General features: G+C 53.5%; 1 protein-coding gene across 2 annotated transcripts in view; it reads right to left on the minus strand.

Annotated features, from left to right (window-relative positions):
• Positions 1-7,033: 7,033 nt before the first annotated feature.
• The window catches only part of Rere (arginine-glutamic acid dipeptide repeats), a 150,867-nt gene continuing 131,957 nt past the window's right edge, over positions 7,034-25,943 (minus strand). For both annotated transcript variants that reach the window (XM_026397970.2, XM_026397971.2), the window contains 11 exons: positions 18,071-18,233; positions 17,352-17,444; positions 16,722-16,921; positions 15,291-15,452; positions 14,700-14,813; positions 13,083-14,428; positions 12,736-12,958; positions 11,702-12,422; positions 10,535-10,681; positions 9,759-9,939; positions 7,034-9,587 (listed from right to left, as the gene is read on the minus strand). In XM_026397970.2, the coding sequence (XP_026253755.2) occupies positions 9,554-9,587; positions 9,759-9,939; positions 10,535-10,681; positions 11,702-12,422; positions 12,736-12,958; positions 13,083-14,428; positions 14,700-14,813; positions 15,291-15,452; positions 16,722-16,921; positions 17,352-17,444; positions 18,071-18,233 (3,384 nt within the window). In that variant the 3' untranslated portion in view covers positions 7,034-9,553. The remainder of the gene's footprint in view (positions 9,588-9,758; positions 9,940-10,534; positions 10,682-11,701; positions 12,423-12,735; positions 12,959-13,082; positions 14,429-14,699; positions 14,814-15,290; positions 15,453-16,721; positions 16,922-17,351; positions 17,445-18,070; positions 18,234-25,943) is intronic.

The following is a 25,943-nucleotide window of genomic DNA, read 5'->3' on the forward strand; positions in this document are numbered from 1 at the left end:
TGCCTGGGCCTGGACGTCTGCAGTGGGCTGGCCACTAGACACCAAGGGCCTGGGAGCACGGGACAGGCTTCCTGTGGGGGTGTAAATATGTGGTCCAACAATAAAAGACAGCAGCAAAGCTGCAGTTTCCAGTGGCTCTCTGAGGGTGAGAGGTCATGGGGACCTGGGCCACTCTCCTGGGGACTGGGGGGGAGGGCGGTTGTTGAAAGTTGCAGTGAAACTCAGTGGTTCTCAATCGGGGGTTTCCCCCTCCTCGTCCCAGGAAGACCCTGGAGACAGCTACAGCTCAGCTGGGTGCCACGTGCTGGTCAGGGCAGCTGTGATGTCTACAGGGCACAGGAAGCCCCAGGGACAAGTCCTGCAGCAATGCTGAGGACGACAGCGTACATTCTGCGGTTCTTTGGGGTCAGAGGCCTCAGTCCCTTCATTCACCCTTCCATTCGTCTTCTTTCCTTCCTTCCTTCCTTCCTTCCTTCCTTCCTTCCTTCCTTCCTTCCTTCCTTCCTTCCTTCCTTCCTTCCTCCCTCCCTCCCTTCCTTCTCTCTCTTTCTTTTTCTTTTTTTTGTATCAGGGATTGAACTCGGGGATGCCAACCACTGAGCCACGCCACAGCCCTTTTATATTTTATTTAGAGGCAGGGTCTCATAGGGTCTCGCTAAGTTGCTGAGGCTGCCTTCGAACTCGTGTTCCTTCTGCCTTGACATCCTGAGCTGCTGGGATTCCAGGCGGCCACCGCGCCCTGCTGGTTATCTGGACCTTAAGTGTTCCCCAAAGGCCCCTGTGTCAAGAGCTTGGACCCCAATCCTGGGTGCAACTTGGGGGGTGGAGCCTCTAAGAGGCGGGGCCTCCTTGGAGGAAGTGAGGTCACCTGCCCTTGAAGGGGAGCTCTGGGACCCCGCACCTTCCTCTCTCCCTTTGTTTCCTGGCTGCCAGGAGGTGAGCAGCTTCCACAGTGGCCATGACGTACTGTGCCATCACAGCCCAAAGCCACAGGGCCAGCTGGCTGTGGACTGAAACCAGGAGCCAAAATAAAACTTTGCACCTTTTAAGGCATTCAGCAGTGATGGGAAGCTGACCCAAGACCACACCCCAGCTGTCCAGCCAGTGCCCTGGGTGTGGGCAGGGGGGGCACTGGGCTTATGGAACTGCCCAGGGGAATAGGAAATGCCATTCCTTCCAGGTTAGCGTGAGGTCGCGGGTTCAGGGATTGGCAGAGCCACAGATCCCCACCTCTTGGAACTGATGTGCAAGGACCAGGGTCACTATCGCACTGGGCTCCTAGGCTCCAGGGTGGTGGTACGTGCTGGGAGACACATGAGCAGTCGCGGGTGGGTGGGCCTGACAGCGACATCTCTGATGAGATGCTGATGAAGAGGGAGCCATCCCTTGAGCGGCAACTTGCTTGTCACATTCGAGGGAACACAGGCACCAAGATGCCCCCAAAGTGGGAAATGCACCTACTCAGCACCCAAGCTTCCTCTGCCTTGTGGGTAGGGCTGAGGGCTGGGGCACAAGGGCAGGCCCCTCTCCCCGTCCATCCTCCAGTGCCTGGGTTGGTAGGGAGGACATGCAGGCGGCACCCTCTGGAGCTCAGACAGTTGTCCTCCATCTGGCCTCTGGTCACCTCTTCACATCACACGCCCAACTTCCTGAGGCTCCTCCCCAGACACCCTGGGCAGCCTCTGCTCCCCACACCGTGATTATTGGCTGTGAGAGGGTGACAGCCAAATCCCGGTGGTGCCCAGGGCGCTAGAACTGGGCCTGGCATAGGACAGTGCAGCCCCTGGCACCCGAGGGCACGAACCCGAGGTTTTACACCCACACACACAGGGGGCCTGATCCTGTGGCCCAGCTCCCAGGAGTCTGGAGTTCAAGGAGGTGCTCCGTCACCTTGATGTGACCAGGTTGGTCACATCCTGCAGCCAGTCACATGTGACCAATCAAGCAGAAAAGCCATAGCCTCTGTAGAGCACTTCGGTCACCTCTCCACCTGGGCCACAGCCTCCCGGCTTGTCAGGGCCTCCATACCTCTACCATGACCTCCTCACCTGGCCCACAGCCTCCCCCAGGCTTCTCCCTTGGTGCCACTGCCTATGGACCCAAGGTGGCCGCACCCCTGTGCCTGCCACTCCCTGGCCCCAGTCTACCCTCACACGCAGCCTCCACCCTGCGGCTGGGAGGGGGACCTGCAGATAGCTGAGCTGTCCCTTCCCCCTGGGCCCCTGGGGAGCCTAAGCAATGGGGGGGGGACTCCCCTCACTGCGCTCGGCCTCTGCCAGGCCCAAGCCTCAGCAAACACCCGCCTCTCTGCCCATCAGGGTCCGATTTTCCCACCTAGACCGTCTCAACCGCCACCTCTGCAGGCACTTGCTGGGTCAGCAGCTTGTCCTCCGGCCCTCGCATCTCATAGTCCTGACGGTGCGAAGGGCAGCGGACCCCCCCCACCCCCCCTGCACTCCCCAAATCCCCTCCCCCCTGCCCCTCAGGCGGGGCCTCCTGTTAGTTGAGGCTTCTGGAAGCAGGACGCAGCCTCCCACGCCTGCCTATGTTGCCTAGAAGAGGACCAGGCTTTCTGGTGTTGGGTGGCTGTCCTCTGGGCTGGTCTGTTTTTGCCCACAACTGGTTAAACCTGCAAGAGAGGAGTAGGAGCCCCCCACCTACTGTCAGCATTTCAAATCCTGAGTCCTCTTCCTAGAACTTTCTAAGTAAACCAAGATTTTTCCACGCCACGTGGGAATCAAACAAACAAACAGCCTCTGTGGTGCACTTGGGCCGCCTCCCCTGCCACCAGCACTCCTCCCCGTCCTGGGCCGTGCCCACCCCTCATCCCCCCACCTGGGCCAAGGCCTCTCCCTCCAAGCCATGCCCACCTCAGTCCTGGCCACAGCCCCTGTGGTCAGGCCCCCTTCTGAGAGTCTGCATGTGGGGGGTGCTAGGGAGGCCGCACAGGGCCACCTGCAGAAAGCCGCACTGGACCTTCAGGCTGTTCCGGGACTCAGGGCAGCACACTTGCTGGAGTCCATTGTCACAAGATTGCCGTCTCCCTAAAATCAAGCTGCGACGGGACAGTTCGTAAGTCCTGACTACAGGCCCGTGGCTCGTAGTTTGCTTCATGCTCCAACCATGCTGGGAAGGGGCCTCGTCACTCCATTTTATAGACCGGGTTCCAGGTCCCCATCACATCACGTAGGGTCACTTGCTCATGCCTGGCAGGGCTGGGATCTGGAACTGAGGGTGCTGCCTGCAGACCTCACCCTGCCACCAGCTCCCGGGCAGCAGCCCCCTCCCCTGGGCTGCCCACCAGGTCCCTCAGCTGGAGGTCTGGGCACACCATCAGGCTTCACTCAGAGGCTGCTTCTCATTCCATGGAGAGCAGGGAGGGGAGGGAGAGAAGCCTCCTTCTCTGTCCAGTGGCCCTAAGGTTCGCCTTCTCAGGTGGCCAGAAACAAAACCAAAGCCGCACCCACAAAACAGGAAGCTGCTCCTGGCCTCCTCCTCAGCAAACCTGAGTGCCAGCTGCTCCCCAGAACGCTATGCTGCCTGCCTTGGAGCCCCCCGCAGCCCACATGCAATGGAAACTGAGGCCACAGGCTGTGTCGGCTTTCTGTTCCCATCTTCCCTCAGCCATAGTTGGGATCCTGGGGCCGGGTCAAGCAGCACTCGATGCTAAGAGGCTCTGAGGGAATGGAGAAGGCCCCAGAAGACAGGCACCCTCAGACAGCAGGCACCCAGGCTTTGTAACCACTGCCATCTGGTGGCCAAGACCGGGAGTGGCCATTTTTGTGTCCCAGGACCAGTGGCAGAGCCTTGTGGATGACTCGGGAGTGAAGGGGACCTGGGAATGACCTCCAGTTGCAAGGCACTTAGAAAACCATGGCCTTAAAACAGCCTGGTGGCCTTAGGAAGTGTCCCTGGTCGAACAGTTCTTGTAATAAGTGCCTTAAAGTCCTGCCTTAAATCTAGTTCACCACCCCAAGCCTTCATACCCAAGGGTGCTCCAGAGGCCACGCCGACTCTCCAGCAACTCAGGTCCCAGAAACCACAGGGACCCCGAGGGCAGCTCATCCTGCAGCCTGAAGCAGGCCAAAACCGAGTCACGGGAGCACAGTGGAGAGGACTGCTCCAGGGTCCGCTGTGGCACAGCCACTTCCCCTGGCTTGGGGCCTATTAGCTTGCCCCCCAGGGGTCTGGGTAACAGGTCCTATTCTGGCTCCAAAACTGAGTTTAGAAACCTGGCTGGAGCCTTTCGGATTGGCCAGGGAGCCCTGGTGATAACTGAAGCCCCTGTATGTGCCCCGATATCACACATCCCTGGGTCCCAACCGTGTAGTCGGCACCATGGGTGGTGAGGGGTCCTGTGGTGAGAGGTCCCCAGGTTTCCTCAGTCCCTTCCATGCAGCAGGGCCCTGGCCTGCCCCTCACCTCAGCAGTGTGTATCCCCAACTGTAAAGAGCTCTGTGGTGCAGACCCTGGAGGGCCCAGAGGCTAGAAGCTCCAAGTCTATCTGGGACGCCATTGCTAATCTGCGTGGTGCATCCCTGCCCTCTAAGTGACCTTGTTTTACTCAGGGCACCCACACGTAGTGCCACAGACATTTATTAACAAAGCAGCCATGCCCTCATCTATACTCCTAAGCCATGGTGGGCTCTGAGCCTCACACCACGCCCAACCAGGCACCATTTCCTGAGCCTCCGCCTGCAGAAACAAGGGGGCTACAGAACTTCCAATCCCAAACTGAGGACCCACTCCTAGAACAAAGGAGCAGAAAGGCACAGAGGGACCAATCTCTTGGGCGACCAGAGGTGAGGACTGGCCTGCCTGGGGCAGGTGCTGGGTGACAGCAGCACCCTTCACCTCCTCACTGGGCCAACAGATACCTGCCCTCTTCCTTAGACTGAGAGTGTGGCTGGGTGCTGACAACGGCCTGAGGAAAGGCCATGCCTTTTTACTCGGTTGGTAAGATATTTGTGGGAGTTTTATGGAGCACAGTATGATTCAGTTCTTGGCTTGAGGCCTATCAGCTTGACCCCCAGGGGTCTGGGTAACAGGTGCTCTTCTGACTCCAATGCTGAGTCTCGGAACCTGGCTGGAGCCTTCCAGATTGGCCAGGGAGCCCTGGTGATAACTGTGAGACCCTGTGTGTGCCCTGATCACACATCCCTGGGTCTCACCATGTAGAGAGCACCACAGGTAGAGAGGTGTCCCCAGGTTTCCTCTCCCTTCTGTGTAGCAGGGCCCTGGCCTGCCCCTGATCACATCAAGATGATTAGCATTCCCATCTCCTCAAACGTTCATCATTTCTCTGCACTGAGAAGGTTTGAACCCTTGTGGTTATTTAAAATAAGGCTCATAAACTACCGTAAACCAGTGTCCCCGTCATGCTTTCGAACCCAGGAACTACTCCAAGTCTGTGGTGATGCTATCCAACCTCCCCTCCCCTAGTCTCCAATGAGTCTCTCTACTCTCTGCTTCTTTTTTAGCTTCGATAAATCAGAACATGCAGTGTTTGTTTTTGTGCCAGACTTATTTCATTTCACATCAGTTCCATCCATGTTGCTGCAAATGGGAGGATTTCATTCTTAAATTTACGGCCAAATTCCATCCTACAGGTGATTTTTCTTATCCATGTATCATCAGTGGACTCCTGGGTCAATCTTCTCTCTTGGCTACTGTGAACAGTGCTACAGTAAACATGAGAGTGTGGGAATGTCTTTGCTACACCGAGTTCATTTCCTTTTGATGCATACCTAGTGGGGACTGTGCAATCACCTGGTTCTATAAAGAGTTTGGAGAAACTTCCATGCCGTTTTCTGCAATGCCTTTTCAAGCTTCAGTCTCACCATCGGAACCACCTTGATAGAGACTGGCAACAATGCCACCTGAATTCTAGCTCCACCCCCACTCCTCGGCAGCCCCCCCAATTCCACCAGCTTATGAAGACCCAGGACATCAGCTGCCTGGACCTCCCAAGGAAACCAATGTACACAGCACCCAGGCCCATCTGGCAACACTTCCCAATGTCCTGAACTGCGCAGCACCTGACACCTGCTGCTTCCCAAGCCTTTCCCTTTACGCCACAGAGCCTGCCTGGTTGGAGAGCAGCTTGCCAATAGTAAGTTCTCTGCACTGCTCTTGCCACACCTTGAAGACCACCCAGAAACCCATGGCCATGTCCCAGATGGAAAGGCATCCATGCAGATTTTCAGGGATAGGCTGACTTCAGGAAAATGCCCCCGACAGGCTCTGAAACCACAGCATGAATCTATTCTGACAACTCCTGCCCCCTCGTGGCCACAGCTACCCGCTGCACCTTCCCTTCCCTGGGCAATACTCCCATAGGGAACTAGAATAGTCTTTTTTTTAATTGTTGGTCGTTCAAAACATTACATAGTTCTTAATATATCATATTTCACAGTTTGATTCAAGTGGGTTATGAACTCCCATTTTTACCCCGTATACAGATTGCTTTAACCTGGAGCTAAGACCAGGGCAGGCAGGGCACGGTGTATAGAGAGGGATCTAGGCAGGATAGGTCCCAGCAAGAGGTCCTGGTAGATAGTTCTCTCTCCTAAGAAGGTAAGCAATCACATGTCCATACGCCTTGGTGGGTGTCCGCAAGTTACACATGTAGGGGTGCACGGCAGTGGCTGGAGACAGTGGTATTCTTTTTTTAAAAAAATATTTATTTATTTTTTAGTTTTCGGCAGACACAACATCTTCGTTTGTATGTGGTGCTGGAGGATCGAACCAGGGCCGCAAGCATGCCAGGCGAGCGCGCTACCGCTTGAGCCACATCCCCAGCCCCGAGACAGTGGTATTCTTGATCCCCATCTTCCTGCTAGGGAAGCATTTCCCAGATAGCAAGGGGACTCATTAGAAATCCTTCCTCCAGGCAGCACAGACCTGGACCCTTCTGGAAGCCTCTCTGGGAAGTGAGAGAGTCCTTGGCAGGAGAGACCAGCAGACTCCCTCCACCCCTTCCCCACCCTGTGGTTAGGGCAGGGCCACGGCCAGTACCCCCACCACCCTCCAGGAATGAGACACGGTGTGTTGCTGGACACTCGGTGTTGTAGTGTAGCTTGGTTTTATTTATGTCCACAAATATTTCAAAAAAATTACAAAATACTCAAATGGAGAGAACACAGAAGTCACGATTTCTGGGTGTCTACTCTGTATACACTGTGTTATCTCATGGCAAACTACTCATATATACATTTAGCTTCAAGATATATATAAACGTAGCAAATCAGAATATACACTCTGTTCTGCTTCTGCTGCAGTGAAACGTGAAGCTCAACCTTGACGACATTGAACAAGACACATACAAAACACAGAAAGCAAAACCGAACTTCAAATGAAAGGAAGGAAAATCGAAAAGGAAACCAAGCGGTCGGGCTTCAAAGACACCACACAGGTCTGGGGCCTCCTAAACAAACTCTAGGTGATCGGGCAAGGGCTTCAGATTGTGGGTTTTAATGGAAGAATCGCAGTGCTCCACCTTGGGATATGGGGAGAAACCCGAAACACAACAAGAAAACACCTTCAGACAGTTTTCAAGTACAGACTTCAAAGTACTTCACTCTTTCTCTTCTTTGGAAAAATGGGTAATACAGGAGATAAACAAGTTAAACCGAATGGTAGGAGTTAGGTTCTACCAAAGAAAGGAGGGGGTGGGGGAGACAAGAGCAAAAGAGGAGTGTCAAGGGAAGGGGAGGGCACCCAGCAGGAAGAGGCCTCTCAGAGCCAGAGGAAGCCCGCAGGGCAGAGCGCCTGGGTGGTGTGTCACCCACCCAAGAAGGAATAATGCCTGCATGGCAGCCAGTCGTTTGACGGCAAAGGGTTAATTTGAGTTTGCCTCCCCCTAAGGAACTAAAATTGAGGCAGAAATGGAATGAGAGAATATGAAACAAAAAAACTACAAATATTTAACAGTTAAAACAATCCTATCTGTCCCGACTCAACACCCAACAGGGTTTTTGATAGAAACTGGAGAGGGCCTTGCTGCAGGTCTCAGCCAAGCCCCTGACCCGCCCCTTGCGGCCTGGGTTCTGGGTACACATTGTCCACTGACCCACAGGCAATTCTGAGATGTGCACCACACAATGGGCCTCGAGAGGATGGGAAGGGGTCCTGCCCTGGCAGGGGTGTGGTCCACAGATGCAGGTCTCCCACCCTCTGTCTTGCAGGGATGGCTCTGCTCTGGAAGGGCCCAACCTCCTATCAGTGGTACCTCCGGGCAGAAGCCTGCTTTCCCAGTCTGATGTGAGTCACCCTGCATGGGGCCAAAAGAGGCAGGCTGCCACTCATAATCATGTTGACGGCCCCCAGTGTTCCTCACTCAAGCAGCCTCGGTCTGCAGTAATGACTTGACTGGATCCTCGCAAGGACATCCAAATGGTGACGTCACAAAAGGGCAGATTTTGAACAGATCCCGTTGGGAGGCATATGTCCTGGCTCTTTCATGTGCTAAGTTATATGGAATCATTTTCTTGGATTTTCTAGAATGTTTTTGTAATCTTCAAAGTATTAAAAAGGCAATTTATCCAGAACAAATGTGTGTGCATAGAACTCCGTAAGGAAATCTACCATCGGACACATGTAAACATGTGCTTTCTATCCCACAGAGACAGGACGATGATGACACCAGGGAACAGAAAGCCAACACAGAACTCCCACACTCCTGTACACAATGAAAGAGGCTCGCTGTCAGACGTCTGCGCCGCTGGCAAAGCACGTGCGGGAAACGGGAAAATCAAAGCAGCAAAATAGTCTGTAACATTGTCCCTGCAAACCCTTGGACGCTCACTGCTGTGACCAAACCTAGTCCAAGCTTCTGCCTGTTTGTAATTAGTTAACGCCCATCTGCTCCCTTTGATTAAAGGGATAATTATATATAACTTTTTATTAAAAAATCAACTCTGTATTCTGTCAATAGCTGGTAGGAATTCACAATTAGTGACATGGCTGGAAAAAATAGATCAGAATAGTAGTTTGTGGAAGGAAAAAAAGGCTGTTCTAAAATTATTTATTTACAGACATAAAAAGCCATGCTGCAGAGCTTTCTCAAATTATGAAGATTTCCTACAATGTATTAAAATAAAAGATTTTTTAAAAATTATAGCTCTTGGATTCCAAACTCATATGCCACCTCTCTGCAAGCCCTGTGGGTTCTGGCACCCACGTGTCCATCGTGTCTGCACGCACAGTGAAGGGTGTGAACGGATTCTAGCACCTACTGAGAAATCAAGGGAAGAAAACTAAAGCCGAACCCCAGGACTGCAGGGAAGCTCTCTGGACGCTCAGTCCAGTCCAGGACTCACTAAGTTTCTGGGGCACTGTCATGCAGGGAGACCCGAACTGGTCTCAGGGAATCCTCTCAACAAACAACACTATTATGCAGATACATTTTAGTTGCGGGGTTTTTAAATATATAACGAAATCTTTAGAAGATATTCTTTTTGCTTTTGCAGCTCCTATTGTATGTAAAAAGTTCTGTTTCCCCCCCCGCCCCAAGAATTGGGGTTTCCACAGCCAGCGTTAACAAATAAATAACTTATAACTGCTTGTCACCTTCTTTCTTCAGTCGACTGGAAAGAAGAAAAGAACACTGGAATCAGGCCTGGGCAGTGGCAGGCAACAGCACCTCACAGGCCACAGGCAAGTGGCTGGAGCCCGCCTGCCTATTCACAGGAACCCCCATGGAGGGAGCCTGGGCTGAGACACAGCACCCCCCTCTTCCCTCCTCCTTCCCACCTCACCTGTAATAATCTTCCTGACTTGGCAGGTGGCCACCATGCATGTGGGGGTGTCCATGCAGCCATTGTTGCTCCATGGCCAGTCTCTGTAGCTCGGCCGACTGGGCATGCATGGCCTGTAGCTGATGGGCTGCTGACATGGGAGGTGGGATGGCCCCAGGCAAGTCTCGGGGGTAGGGGGTGCCTGCCAAGCACAAAACAGTCTCCACTACAGAAACAGCCAAAGGAGTGGCCAGGATAAAGGTGGCATAGACAGTGACCAGCAAGGAGGTCAGGGAGGATGAACCTGCCCAGCAGCCTCATGCCACTGGCCAGGGACAGTCAAGTCAGCCCTTTCCAAGCTCTGCAGAAAGTACTTCCCAAGGTGTGGGGCAAGAGGCTGCTCAGCAGTCTCGGAGACCCAGGGAAAGAGAAGGCCCTTGGTCTCCTGTCAGACCCTGCCAGCCTCCTATACTTCGCTCCAGACCTCAGTCGAAAGTATCTTCCAAGAGGCCTTCCTTGAATCAGCCTAAATTTGGGGGTCTCAGTTACTCTCCCACCAGCCCAGCAGTTCTGGCTCCCTCCTGCAAGACTGAACTGGCACGCATTTATGACCTCCTCCACCCAGAGCCCCCTGAGAACAGAAGTTTGCCTGCCTTGTCCCCATGAGGATGCTGTCCACAGAGGGTGCAAATCCAATTTGTTCAATATATAACTGAATGAACAAGCAGGGACAGCTGATCAGACTGCTACTCCAATCTCCAGTGGAACCCACATATCCTCCCCTGGTGAATTCTTACCAAACACTGGATGGCGCAGCATCTCGTGCTCATGGGGAGGCTGTCCCAGCAGGGGGTTGGGGAGGGTGCCAGGGGGGTAGGGGAAACGAGCCAGGTGAGGGCCAGCAGTCAGGGGGTCAACCAGGGGGTGAACTGGACCTGCCGAACCTAAAGGAAAGAAAGGATACAAGTCCAGATATGGGTGATGTGTGGCTCCTGGCTGGTAACCAGTGACTTCTCCCTCACCCACGCTGGCTCCTGGTCACCAAGGTTGGAAGTACCACTTGGCAGCACATGATTCTGACTGAAGGGGTTGTCCCACCATCTTGAGGGTGAGCTCCAGAGAGGAGGGCAGCACCACATGTTCTGTTCAAGACCGGGGACCTACAGAGCCCACTGGTCTGGGGCCTGCCCTGTGAGCCTGTTAGGGCTATAGCAAGTCACTCCTGTCCCACCTGCAGATGGGGTGTGGCTGGACACAGCACTGCTCCATCTCCTCTGCTGGAAGCGCACGCCATGGCTCCCTTACTCCCTTCAAGGCAGTCTCCTGACCAGACCCCTCTGCAACACCCAGCAAGGTTGTTCCTCCTGCTTGGGTTCCCTGGCAGCTGGCACTCACCCTCCTGCTCTCGGCAGCAACCTCCCTCTTCTACCTGCCTTAAAGACTGCTCTAAGCCACCACTGCTCTAGGCCAGCCTCTTCCAGGTGGAAAGAGGCAAAAGGGTGGGGACCGGCACTGTGCCGGGCGAAGTGCTCCATGGGTTTGGGACGGGGCGCAGGGGGTCCAGAGTGGCCTCTCCAGAAGCAGTGCCCCCAGCACTCTTTCCCTCTCCTAGACTTACTCTGTACCCAACACTGACCTGCTCAAAGACAGCAGAAGCCAGGTCCCATGGGAATGTTCTGCTTGCCAGCAAGTGCTCAGGGAACCCAGACAGCTTCCCTCCATCCCAGGCAAAGGGGCCAAGAACCCAGACTTTCCCCAGGAGGCCGCAACAGAAGGCCTGGGTACGGAGCAGCTCTGGAGAGCCAAGGGAGGGGCTGAGCTCAGCCAGACTCCTAGGTGGATGCTGGGAAGTCGGGATCCTCCAGGAATCATGGCCTCGCTCAGAGAACACTCTGCTCTTAGACAATGACTCCCTTCTTTGCTGAGGCCCTAGGCCCTCCCCATGTCCTGGCAGGGGAACCCACCTTGGTGGAGGGGGTCCTGCTGGTGGAGGTGGAGGTGGGAGTGGATGTGTGAGTGCTGGTGATGGTGTGGAGTCACGTTGAACATCTGAAGTCGTGCCAGGGGGTCGCTGGTCAGTGATGCCATGCGCTCAGCATGGATGCGCTCGGCTGCCAGTCTGTCAGGGTAGCTCATCTCGGGCCGCAGCTGGGGGCCTGCCAGGGCCAGTCTCTCCCGCTCCAACGGGTTCAGGCCGGGGTGGAAAGAGGCAAAAGGGTGGGGACCGGCAGCAGGGGGGATGGTGAGGGCACTGTGCCGGGCGAAGTGCTCCATGGGGTTGGTGGCGGGGTGCAGGGGGTCCAGCTCTGGGGGCTTCACCTCAAAGCCTGGCTTCATTCTCTCACGCAACTCGCGCTCCCGGATCTCGCGCTCCCGGATTTCCCGCTCCCGGAGCTCGCGCTCCCGGATGGTGGGGTCCACGTTGTAGAGGCCAGGCATGTGGTAGGCCAGTAGCGGGTCAGTAGGGTTGAGGGGCATGTAGAAGGGGTGGTTGCGGTTGGTGGGTGACATCACGTGGGGGCGAGCATACTCGCTCAGTGTCCGGAGAGCAGGTGTGTCGGGACCAATGTATGGGGGTACGGCAGCTATGGTAGTCGGTGGTGGTTCAAAGGAGGGCCGCATGTGGCCAGGACCGCTAAGCTGGGGGTCGCCAAGGCGGCCTTCATGTGCTGAGCTGGGTGCCTTCTGTTGAAGAAAAGAGGGCAATAAGGGGTGGAGCCACGCTGTTTGGGCGGCAAGCTGCAGGGTCAGATGGGGCATCTCCTGCAGAGCCCTGGCAGGCGGACACCAAGTCACTGCTGAGTCAGCCTGGCCTGCGAGTGCTGGGCTACCTGAGGGGCTCCAGGACAGGCCACGTCACCAGAACCAGGGACGCTGCTAATAGCACTTGTCCCTCCAGCTGCAGGAGAACACACCAGGCAGCACTGCATAGAGCCAGGCTGCCAGGGCACAGCCACCCAATGGGCCCTCCCCGCCCACCCAGCCCTCTGGCACTCACAGCAGCTCGCTCCGCCTCCCGTTCCCGCTCGCGCTCGCGCTCCCGCTCCTTCTCTTTCTCCTTCTCCCGCTCACGTTCCTCCCGGGCTTTCTGTTCAGCCTCCCTCTTGGCCTTCTCGATGGCCTCCTCCCTCTTCTTGGCCAGTTTGGACCCAGCCAGGGGCATGAAGTACAAGTCTGACCGCGCACATGAATTGTAACCTCGGTCCAGGTGTTTGTAGAACCTACGAGAGGCCACATCTTTAGTCAGGGGATTGTCAAGATCTCTCCCCGTGTGGGGGGCCTTAGCAAAGTCCCTCCAGATGCTTGGCTGGGCCCACTCACACCCTGGTTCCTGGGAACCAATACCTGGCAGACTGGCTGGCATGGCTGGGGGTGTCCACCACAGTGGGCTCAGGGGACGGACTTCTTGGGGGAGGAGGGGGGCTCTCAGGCTCCTCAGCATCGTCGAGAGCCTCCTCTTTGATCTGGACAGTGGGAAGTGAGCAGGGCGCCCCTCCTGGCACACTGCCTCCTGAAGAAACTGTAGCAGGGCAGGGTGGCTGGGTGGACGTACTGGGTCCTGCAGGTGGGGTTGAGGTGGGGGGGCAGGTAGGTGGGGTAATGGGAGGAGGGCCTCCAGGGACAAAGGGGTGCTGAGCAAAGGGGGGCTGGGTGGCCACCTGGTGGAGGCTGGCAGGGGGGTGAGCAGCAGCAGGAGGGGGCAAGCTCTGGCTCTGGGTCAGCCCAGGGGGCTGGGCAGGAGACGAGGGCAAGGGCTGGCTCTGAGGCATGAGCTGCAGGGGTGGGGGGTGGGCTGAGGGTGGGTGGTGTGTGGACAGGGAGCTGAGGGGCTTCAGAGCCGGCGGTGGTGGCAGGTTGGCATTCAAAGAGAAGGGTGAGGGCCCTGAGAGGTGAGGTGGGTGCTTGTGGGCCTGTGGGGCTGGAAGCTGGGGGATGGGTGTGGTAGGTGGGGGCTTGATGTGAGGCATGGCCAAGGGTGCTGGTGGCAGAGGCTGTTCCCTTGGGGGCTGCTGAGGTTGCAGTGCTGACTGAGAGGCTGGGAGCTGCAGGGTGGTGTGAGGGTGAGCTGCTGCTGGGGAGGTCCCCAGAGGCGTTTGTCCTTGGGAGGCCTGAGGAGGGAGGCCAAAGGGCTGAGGAGGGCCTGGGTGCTGTAACAGGGATCCAGCCTGCAGGCTGTGAGGGCCAGGCGGACCCTGACTGTGCAGGGGGGGCTGGGTATGAGGTGGTGCAGAGGCCTGGCCGGCCGGCCCCGTCAGAGGCTGCAGTGTGGGATGTGGTGAGGGCAGCCGTGGCGGGTGCAGGGAAGGCGCCTGCTGGATGTGGGCGTGGGCCACAGGTGCTGCTGGAGCCTGTGGCTGGTTAGGAGGCTGCGAGGCTGCAGGGGAGCCCTGTGGAGGAAGCGCAGTGGCAGAGGGTGTGGGTCCTGGGGCAGGAAGCTGGGGTGCTCCTGGAGGGGCTGTGGGGGTGGCTCCACCAGGCGCCTGCAAGGCTGGAGGCTGAGCCTGCAGCATCTGCTGCTGGGCTGATGAGTCCGAGTCACTCTCATTGTCCTGAGGGCTGGGGATGCTGGGGGACGTGCTGCGATTGTCCTGGTCGATGTCTTTGGGGTCACTGCTGCCCTCATCATTGATGCTGCGGCTGTCTGAACTCTCTCCCTCACCCTCAGAGGGCGAATTAGGCCGGCTGATCTCCTATAGTGAAAAAAGGGAGGGATGGAGACGCTGGGAAGGCAGAGCTCTCTGCCCCACAAAGTAGCACCTGGCACACAGCCTGGCATATGATAAACAGCAGCAAGCTTGGCCTCAGGGCAGTCCCGTCCTGGCTGGGCCAGTGTCATGGGCCATTCTAGCACTAGCCCCCTCCCCAGAAGGCACTGCCTCTCCACCTGGAAAGCCTGGGCTGGAGCTTCTACAGAACTTCGGCTGCAAGCTAGAATTAGCAAGGCCTGGCTGCCAACCTCACCTGTGTTTTTGTCTTCTTGGAGCTGGTCCTCTCAGTCTCCTCCGTGTCAGAGGCCACCTTTTCCCGCTGGCGCTTGGCACTCTTCAGAGGGGACGATGCTTCTTCCTTTACCTTCTGCAGCAGAAGGCCCATGAGGGGCAGTCAGGCCAAGGGAGAACGTCCCACTGGCCTCAGTATGGAAATGACCAGTTTGTGAAAACTTTGTTCCCACATTTTGGGTTCTGTCTCCAGAAGCAAGAAAGCTCTGGAAGGGGCAGCCTGGGACCAGGAGGGAATAAATATCTAGGGATGGGAATACCAGGCTCTAGGGGCAGGGAGCCTGCCCAACAACTCAGCATCCTCTGCCTGAGGCCTTGGGGAGTTGAGGCAGAGATGACTCCAAAGGTTGATGCTGGGAACTGAGTGAGACGTCCCCTTCCTCCAGTCCCCGGGCCTTTGTGTGCAGCCTGTAGGCCAGGGCAGTACTAGTGCCCAGAGGCTCCACACATGAGCTGCAGCCCCACGTCTGAGGAACTGAACGCAAGCTCCAGCAGTCCCGTTTCAATGGAAGGGAGGGACTACGTAGTTCCCCTTCTACTCCCAGCTCCTGACCTTGGCTGACTTCTTCACTGTTTCTGCTTTGCTGTCATTGCTGGAGGTGCTGGCAGCGCTGGGAGAGTTCCGGCCACTGGAGCGAATGTCTTCATTGATGGGCGAGGCACGACCATCAGGGCTGGCTGGCTGCTTCTTCCGACCACTGCGTAGTGTAGACATCTGTCCTCCGAAGACAGAGGCCAGTGAGGCTGGGATACCCAGGCCTCTGGATACTCCTGCCACAGGCAGGAGCCTGACAAGCAGGCCTCACAGCAAACTCTTGCCCCTGGCATATGACAGGCAGCCCTCCTGTCCCTCCACTGCACAGTCAGTGTGGAGCTGAGGAAGCAGGAGGTGTGAGTGGGTGGGTTCACACAAAATTGAAAGGAGAGTCATTCTCAAACCCAAAGTATCCCAGGGGCTCTCCTGAACTCCCTGTGCTAGAAATAAATGCTGGGCCAGCTACTTTGACACACAAGGTCATCTTTACAGCACCTCACCTTTCCATTTATTCCAAGTAACTGCCCACTCTCCCAAACAAACCAAAGGCAAATCATGTACTTGTGGAGTTAATCTGACAGGCTGGAAAGTGACCCAAAGAGATGAGCTGCAGCTCAGCTCCTACGCCTGCTGAGCACTGCAGCGTGTTCCCGTAAAGCCAGGAGGGTTCAGCAGAGATTAGGGTGTTCGCCTGCTCCCTTCTGGGTGCGTAGCAGCCAAGCTGACTGCTCTTGACAGAAGAGGGTGGACAATCCCACACACCAGAAGGGTGCCTGGTGAGGCCAGTGCTAGAGGGAAAGACCCTTTGATATCCTTAGTCCTAAGCCAAAACATCTTCTCTCCCACAGCCCCAACCACATTTCCAACCCAGGAAACAAAGCTTCTTTATGAAAGGGCCTATGCAGTAGGTAAATATACCAGAGTAGGAAAATGTAGCAGAAGTTTCCAAAACTGGATCAAACATTTAGCTTTAAAAAGGAGAAGGGAGAAGATGGGAGGGGAGAGGAAAGGTTTTTCAAAAGTTTAAAATAGGCTAGGGGATGAAGCTCAGTTGGTAGAGTACTTGCCTCACATGCACAAGGTCCTGGGTTCAATCCCCAGCACCACCAAAAAAAAAAAAAAAAAAAAAAAAAGTTTAAAATAGCAGAGCTATGTCACACTGGAAGTGACTGGACTTCCAGTGAAGTTCTGAGGTACTTGGACAGCTGGCACTGAGGCACAAACCAAGACCAAAGAGCTCTCTGTAGAGCTAAGCTCAGGATGAGTCCCCCAAAGCCCCAGCAAGAGGACAGAGAGCTCTTCCTACTCCACAGGCAAACCTACTGCCTTCAGCACAGGCATTACCACAATGGGTCTGTTACTCTACCTAAAATAGAACTACACTTGCTCTCACAAGGGGATAAGCCCACAGCGCCCTTGGCACTGGAGACACAGGTGAGGGAGACTCACCGAGCCCCGACTCCGCCGCGTCCTCATGCTATGCTTCCCGCTGAGCCCATCGTCCTCCTCCTTGACGGGTTTGAACATGAATGGTGGGGGGTCCACGGGCTTCTCAATGGGTGGTAACTCACCGTACTTCTTGAAGTGGATGCGGCACTCAGTGCAGAGCAGGATGTTCTCCCGGCCCCCGTGGTGCCAATCTTTGGATGCTGAGAGGGAAGCGGGTTAGGGGTGACAATCCTGCAAACTACCTCTCCCATGGTGCCACCAGAGCCACACAACACAGGACTGTTACTCAGAGAATTCATGTTCTGGGGCATTCTCTGCACCTGGTTTCTGGGGCACCCAGGAGAAGGTAGCCTCAAGTTACCAGGAGCCAGAGCCCCCATCATGCACCCCTGGGACCAGTCCTTCCTACCCACCATTCAGTACAGAACTCCACAATGACTGCTAAAAATACAGGCAAAGTCAAATAAAAGAGTTTCAAGTTTCTCAAGTACAATACAGACATCACATCAATCACTTCCTCTGGCACGTTTCCAATCTGATGCATGAAACGTTCAGAACCCGTGAGTCTGGCCTGGCCCGGCCCAGGGAAGAGCCCACCCCCTGCCCCAGGGGCACAATGAGGCCACTTACTGGTGGTGAAGCAGTGGCGGCAGGCGTATCCCTTCAGCTCCTGTTCACTGTCCTCGCTGTCGAAGTCATCCTCACTGGCTGAGCTTAGGTCCACTGAGCAAGGCAGGCGTATGTGGGGAGAAGGGAGATGCCATCATGCTCCACCAAGCCTGGGACCACCCTGGAACCTCTGTCCAGCCCTGGGCTCTGGGCTACCAGTCAGAGTGGCTCCACAGGCTGAGGTGGGACAGCATTCATGAAGGATCACTTTGAATTCCTCAGGGTCAGTCACCGGAACCAAGACTTGCGTGTGAGGGGTGGTACTCAAGGGCCTGCCCTGCCAGGTTTTTGAGGGCTGATGTCACACCTGAATCCTGGTGTGGCAGGCACTGGTGCCCATACTGGTGAAATCTAAACACGCACACAATGCATTCCCTGGCACGATGGGACATTCTAAGGCATTCTGTCCCACTAAGCCCACACCAATCCTACTAGAGAATTTTTGGCTGTCAACATGTACAACATGGTGACCCCTTGCACAGGTGTCCTGGACAGGGACATAACTGCAAGGTACTGCTGCTACATCCTAGCTTTAGAAGAGAGAAGGCAAAGCCTCACTGTCACATCAGCAAGGGCTGCACACACACTCAAGCACATGCCTCCCACGGCTGCCTAGGCTGTCAACTCCTGTGGGTGCAGAGCTGAATGCGCATGTGAACAGTCTCTCACTATCCACTTACAGAATTCACTGGACGGGGGTCTGGAGGGTGTGTTGACTGGGGTGGATGCAGTGCGAGTCTTGATCCTCCTGAACACAGCCTGCCTACGGTGCCGACGATGGGCTCGGGAGCTGGCTGCCTCAGGGGTTTTCTTCCAATAGTAGTAGAAGGTGATCAGCTCCCCCTGCAGGAAAGAAAGGCCTGCTGTGAGGGTAGCGTGCAGAGGGTGACCTTTCTCTGCTCAGTGCAGAGACAGGATGGCAATGGCTCTCCTGAAGACAAGAATGAAGACCAGTCTGCCCCTGGAGCTGGGAGGAGGACCTGGTATGCTCTGGGAACACAGCTACCAAATGGCCCAAAGGCCGCACAGATGGGGCTTGTCTTCCTCAGCCCAGCAGAGCACAAGTTCCAGTCTTGCAGAACACCCACTCTGGAAGTGTCTGCTGGGTATCAACTACGGGCCAGACGCCACCACAGTTCTACGCACTGCAGACAAATAATAATAAGAGACAAAAAGGGAAGAAGGCTCCTACCCATGTTCACGTGTGTGTGCACATGAGTGGGTGTGTGTCTGGGTGTGTACACATGGAGATGTTTTCTGTGCAGCATTTCAGTGGAACCACACAGGCAAATGTGTGAGGAAATGCCTGGCTGGTTAGAACCAACCAACCAACCAACCAACCAACCAACCAACCAACCAACCAAAGAAAACAGCACGTCAGCTGGAATGCAGGCCAAGCAGATGGTCAGGAAGAAGAGAGACCCCCCAAAACCAGGGAGGCTGCTGTTCAACCTCCCTCCACCATCTGCAGGCCCACAAATGGGCAAGCTGGCAGAAAGTCCTGAAGGCCAGAACTGGGGCTCAACAAAGGAGGACAGAGGACAAATCCAGTGGTGCTGATGCAGAGATAAAATATCACCTTCTGCAAAGTCAGCTTTGGTGGTAAAAAAGAGCTTTCCATCTAAGGCCCAACAGAAAGGGAAACAAAGTGTCACTCTGAAACAAAGCTAATCCAACTTTTTTGAAAAAAAAAAGGGGGGGGGACTTGTGGCAGCCCCACTTCTTCCCAAGTTCTGCAGGTACCTGACTCACACGTACACAAATGGCACATCAAGCCAGCCAGCCCTGGCTGACTAAAGATCAATTTTAAAAACCAAACATCCCAAGATAGTCTCTTTACCTGGAACTTAAAAAAAGAATGGCAGTGAATAAACCAGGCAGACTCCCAGATAATAGGAAAGTAGGAACCTGGGCCAAAGCCCCCAGCACCTCCCTAATGCCTGCATCCCATGAGCAAGGCGCTGAGAAAAAAGAGAAGGCAAAGCTCCGGATCTCCAGTGAGCTACGGTCTACCTGCAAAGACACACGTTGGAAAGACCAGGACTAAAGACTAAGTGGCAAACCCAACAGCGAAGAGTGAAGACCACACACAAACTCCTGGGATCTACAGAGTACTCAATCAGACTAGGTTTCACTCAATACCCCAGAGTGGTCTTCTAACACGATCCAAGAGCGGTGGGCAGATTTTAGGCAGGGAACGGCTTCTGCAAGGCAGGTAATGAGTATATGCTGAGCACTTCCTCCCCAAAGCTGGGTTTTATGCCCGCACATTTTCCTAATGGACCACAGCTGTTTAAGCCTCTATAGAGCCTGTACCTCTTGGAATTATGAGTGTGTTCCAACCCTCAGAGCACTTAAGCAAAATGCTAGGGACTGCCAATACCTACCCAAAGGTACACTACCCCAGATCAGGGAGGCCAGGGACCAAGCCATCAAGGACAATCACACTTGTGCACATGTGCCCCATGCTTTAGTCTTAACAGTAAGGGAACTGGAGAAGCTGCCCCTGAGGTTCCTGACTTGTGTCTCCACTACATGTTGCCGTGACCCCAGAAGATGGTGATCTGTGAACCTCCTGGCTCCTGTCATTTGCTTTCTAAGACTTGGAAATGCATTTATCTCCAACAATCCCTTGGTGTTGCTAGGAGATTAAGGGATCTCTGCTGTCAGAAAACTGACCTGACTCTGGTTTTCCTATGAGAAAAAATGAAACAGAAGTCCAGGCAGGTCACAATCACCCTTCAAACACTGTGTGAGAGTGGCACACTTCATTAGTCCAAGTGGGCGGCTGGTCCAATAAATCAGCTGATTCCACAGCTGGAAAGAGTCATGGAAAAAACCCTGAGTGGTTCCTTCCATCTCCTCCTTTAGCTCGATCACGTAAGAGTCCAGCAAATGACAGAAGCCAGGGATGCAAGGAGGAAATGGAAAGCTTTAAGAAGAGGAAGAGAGTAAAACGAGAGGCAAAACCCCAGGTAGGCAGGTGCTGGCTGGGGTGGCCAAGCCTCTGAGTGCTCCCTGAAGGCTGGAGAAGCAGCCACTTGCCTGAACTAAATACTGCATCTCACAACTGATACAAGTGATCACCTCTACTTCTCAAATGTGAGTGTTCTGAAAGAGTCTTGAGTGATTTTAAAAGACAGCACAACCTGAAGATTAAAAAAGAAGGCAGAGTTCAGTAAGGCTAAGAAACTGGCCCAGCGACAGACACCAGGCAGAAAAGAAGGTTCTAAGAAAGCCAGCTTGGAGCCAGCTCAGCACTTGCTACCTGTACTTCTGTACCATGTCCCACTCACAGGTGAGGCCACCCCGACCCAGAAAGAAGAAACACAACACTGGAATGAATTGCAGCTTCTTGTCAACATGTAAGCAAAAGCTCTTAAACAAGAATCAGGAGTGCAGAACAGACGTCAACATCTGAGTGCCAAGGATCAAAATGACCAGGCAAGAAGGACCCTCTTCCACAGGTCTGAAATCACCAGTGATGAGAAGAAAGAATATCAACTTTACATTTGGGAAGAACTTGCATACACTGTTGGTGGGAACATGACATGGTCAAACCACTTTGTAAAAACTGTCTGGCAGTTCCTACAAAGTTAAGCAAATGCCCACAGCAATTCCACTCCTACCCATTTGCCCAAAAGATATAAAAACATGCTCACACCAAGACCTTTACACATATCTTCAGACAGTTTATTTCTAAAACAGTTCCAAACTGGAAACCACATAAATGCCTGCTGACAGGAGAATGGAGGCCTGGATTATGGCACAGCCACTCACTAGAATACTATGTGGTGATTAAAAAGGAACACTGCTGCTAACAGAGATGATTTCAAAAACACCCTGCTAAATGAAAGCAGCCGGACAAAAAAGGGGGCTTGCTACAGGATTCCACTCTAGATAAAGACCATGAAAAGCAAATCAGTGGTTGGTTGCCTAGAGCCTAGAGGGAGGAGGATAAGAAAGTGCTGGCAAGGGACCCAAGAAAAAACACTTATAGGGTGACAAAAACAGTCTATAAATTGATGGGGGTATTATTTAAACAATGGATACAGTTGTAAAAATTTACTGAACTGTGCACTTAAAATGGGTGCATTTTTAATGTAAACACACCATATATGGCACTTTATCAATTACGTGTCAACAAGGTTGATAAAACAACAAATCCAGGCCAGGTTTTATTAGCAGCCTCTCAGCCACTGTAATGTCTACCAGGGGATTAAACACTGGAGTGGAGCAAATCTGGGAGGATTAGAAATAGCATATTGGTGACTGCATGGGTGGCTAGGTCTTGAGCACAAACAAAAGAACATGTCGGAAAGCTTGGGTTCTCCAAATAGGGAGTGAAGCAGCTCACGGCCTCACCAGGAATGAAGTCAATTGAACTTTAATCAAACATGCATAGTGTGTGCTGCAGAGACCCGCTGCACATAAATTCAGGGAACAAAAGCTGTTGCAGAAATCAATAGCTTACTGAAACATTAACACAGGCAATCATTGATCAAAAGGCAGCTCCACAAAGGCAGCCTTGCAAATTATCCCTGCCTTTGTTTACAAGCAAACACTGAGGTCTGAACATCGCCTCGACACCAGTGGCCTATAATGATCATTTTGTTCCAGACGCTCTCACCTCATTGCACAACAAGCACTCGCAGCCAACACATCTGACACCTCCGTACCAAGTGTACGCAGCACAATGAACTGAACTGGCAGAACACCTGGGGGAAAAGAGAAGCCCGGGGCACAGCACCCTGCCCACAGGCACTGTAGAGCCACTCTGCCAAGAGAAGGGCTTGAACCCCACTGGCCTATGTTTAGTGCCTTCTTCCTTTCCAGCTCCCTGGTGGGAAAGTGGATTGTCCCCACAGATCATATGTGAAAGGCCACTGGCAAAGGTCTTCCCAGAACCCACAAGGAGGTTAGGGAAATAAGTGCCATTAGGTTCCTATGATCTTTCCATAAAAAGAAAAATGAAGCGAAGGGAGTGATGCCACACAGAAGGGAGAAGAAGAATCGAAGGCTAAAGGAGGCAGCACCTTCTGGGCAGACCAGGGCTTGAGGAGAGAAGCAGAAAGAGCTAGCAAACTCGCGGGACACAGTCAGGCTGAGGGCTGACTCCAGGCCAGTGGGGGTAGCTCAAGGGCAACTGCTCCAGTAATCCACAGGCTGCCTCCTCCTCCCACCTCTTGCTGTGCCCTTCTGGGCCAGGCTGCAAGTCTACCAAGGTCACCCACCAAAGCATTCAAATGACAGTGCTCCCTTGGCCGCCTGGGCAATTTGGGCTGCAGCAGCAGGGACCAGGGCTGCGCATCTTTCAGAGGCAACCTATACCTGTTTCAGGCACAAGTCTACTGATATGGCTCAACCTGGTACAGCCTGACCTTGGGTAAGCGACAGGCTGGCAGTACATTCCAGTGGCAAGACAAGTGTGCACCTGGCAAGACAAGCATGGAGGCTGAGTGGGAGCTGCCATCCCTGCTACAGGTGTAGGCCCCACCGGTGTCCTTCTCTTCTCTTAAGCAGGTCAGTTTACCTGTCTGCACTTGGTAAGCCACCACACTGCCCACAAACGCAATTGCTATTTAATCTCCCTCAGGCACTGCAAAGCTAAGAAAACCATATAGATTGTTCTGCCCAATTAAAAAACAATTGCTTTTAAAAATAAGATAAGCTATATGTCTTCTCTCTCTTAAGGGACTGTGAGTAAGGAAGATTGTAGAACAGACTACCCAGGAGGCACTAGAAGTATCCCAAGTATCAAAGGCGAAGAGCTCCTGTCCCCAGCATCAGGCACAGGGAAAAAGAGCTTCCCTGGCCCCTGGCTGTCTTGTGCCTTAGGTTCAGCACTAACTCCTCAGACAAGACCCTTTGGCAAGGCTGATGAGACTTGAGTCTAAATTTTCTTTTGTGGAGATGGGGGAAAGAACCCAGGGTCTTGTGCATACTAGACAAGTTCTCTATCACCGAACAATATTATACCCCAGCCCAAGCCTAAATTTCTTTTTTGGTAATAGTATAACAACACATCACTATTACCACACCATGCCGAGAAGTATGGAAATTCCCTGAGGAAGAATCCAGGAGTGGTGGAGGCGGGGCCTGGGACCCCAGCAGAGTCCTAGGTGTCTACAGCCCGCCATGCCATGCCATCTACGTGAGGTCTCCTCTAACAGGCCAATGGGGGAATCACACTGCACACACTCTCCTTTCAGTTCAGTGCTCACGGCCTTGTTCTTCACCCTCCATTCTCACAACATGGCTCTGTGACAACGAGGAGGAGGAGGAGGAGGAGGAGGAGGAGGAGGAGGAGGAGGAGGAGGAGGAGGAGGAGGAGGAGGAGGAGGGCGACGACGACTACCACCACCACAACTGCAGCTACTGCTGCTGGCTCATAGCTCAACAGGAAGCCCTCATCCTGTCTCCTTCCAGGTTCCTGCACCTTCATGCTGGGACACAACTGCAGCCCATTTCTTCACTACCAAAGGGCACCCACCTTTTCTGGCCAAGCACCACCCATGCGAAAGGACAGGACAAGAGAGGGAGGGACAGGCCTGAAGGCTGCTGTCGGTAACAGGATCATGAACATAGCTTTTTCATAATGCTATTTCACAGGTTCCTCAAGCCCACCTGCCCTTGCCAGCTGTGCAGACTGATTCTGTGATGGGACAGGACCTACTGAAGGGCAAGGCTGATGAATGCACACATTCACATTAATATACTCCTTGGCACAGGTTGGGAAATATGCATTGGAAGAAGTTATCTTAATTCCTTAAGATGTGGTCACGTGTTCCTATGCTAAATTAAGTACTTTAATGTGAATATGTAGAAAGAGCAGCTAAATGCAGCACCTTAAATCTCAGCACTCAACTAGTTAGAACCCAAGTGCTGCTCCTGTGCTAAAACCCTATTGATTGATGCCAATGCCCCCTGGGTGCCAGGTGGCCCCACTGCATATGAATGGAGTGGTAGTCCACCACTGTTTCCAGCTGTGTTTTTCAGGGAGATGTTCCAGCAAGCAGTGACTACAAAGTGACTACACAGTGATTACAAAGCAAGGCCCCAAACTGAGCAAGGAGGGGAGGCAGGAGAAAACAGGGTGCAGAACTCTTCCTAGCCTCAGACCCAGACCACAAGGAAACGAGCCAGCTCCGGGGAAGGTGCACAAAACACTCTCCTCTGTGTGAGCTGCTCCAATCACAGTGCTCCTCTGCTCTCCACAACCATCTCTGCCTGGGAATTTTAGCTGCTTTGTTTCTTGGTTAAAAACTACTAATTTGAATGTAGTGAAGCAAGCCAGTAACAGTTCCTGGCAAGAGTTTTAGGCAAGTCATTCTTTCCTTCCACTCCCTGACCCATTCAAGGGCTGGGTCTGACAACTGTTCACATCTGAGGTGCGAAAAGCTGGGTACGGGGTGGAACCAGCAGCTATGGCCTGGAGCAGCCACCTTTTATAGATCTTTTTCCAGCATGCAACCAGTTGTCTTCCAGTAACAACTCTGGTAATTAAAGCAGAGTTCTCCTGGGCTCCTTCTTTTGTTAACCAACTGAATCGAATCCCCTAATCCCTAAAGAGCCCAATACTGTCAGTGGCTCTGCTGCTAATAGTTAAATACCACCTCTGTGGTCTCCAAGTGCATTTGGGAGAATGATGATCTGCTTGAAGGCACACACAGAGAAGTGGCACTCTAGAATCAAAGCCTCCTGCCTCCAAGAGACAGGAAGGGCCACTGATCTAACACTATTGAACAGGGAGCCCAATATTGGTGAGGTAGCCTGCGTCCAGGCCAGGCAGACCCTCCTCACAGCCTTCTGGGGGCAGGCAAAGAGAAGGGAGAGAAAGTTTCTTGTGTTTGACATGTTATAGACAAGACCAAGCTAGGGTGCCCACAGAGATGTTCCTGAACCAGGTGCCATTTTTTTTTTTTTTTTTTGGTAGATGGACACAATTTTATTTTATTTACTGAATATTTTTTGTAGTTGTAGAAAGACAGAGTGTCATTTTATGTTTATTTTTATGTGGTGCTCCACATTGAACCCAGTTATTCACACTTGCTAGGCAAGTGCTCTGCCACTTAACTGTGCCCTGCCCATTATTTATTGACATTTTATGTGGTGCTAGGATCAAACCCAGTGCCTCACATGTGCTAGGCAAGCGCTCTACCCCTGAGCCACAACTCTAGCCCTGCAGGTGCCCTTTTGAAGAACTCTCCCCCACTCACCCCAGCAACCAAACAAAACCTAGTTAGGGCAGGTTTTTGTTTTGTGTTGTCTCTGCAATCATTACCACTACATTTATACAATGCAAAGGAACTGAAACAACCCACCTTATAATTTTAACCAAAACTTCAATGAGATTTCCTAAGTTCTCTCCTCTTGGATACCATCCTACTTCTGGCCTCACACCTCCAGGCAGACTTAAGGTCCTACTACAGCCGTCCCCTGGGCTGGCCTGACCCTCCTGCAGAGCTCAGTCTTCCCAAGGCCAGCTCTTACCCTTCATTTCCTCTCCAAATCACTGAAGCCTTCTTGGATCCTAATAAACAAATTGCCCAA

Source organism: Urocitellus parryii, chromosome 11 (assembly GCF_045843805.1).
Source record: "Urocitellus parryii isolate mUroPar1 chromosome 11, mUroPar1.hap1, whole genome shotgun sequence".
Taxonomy (NCBI): domain Eukaryota; kingdom Metazoa; phylum Chordata; class Mammalia; order Rodentia; family Sciuridae; genus Urocitellus; species Urocitellus parryii.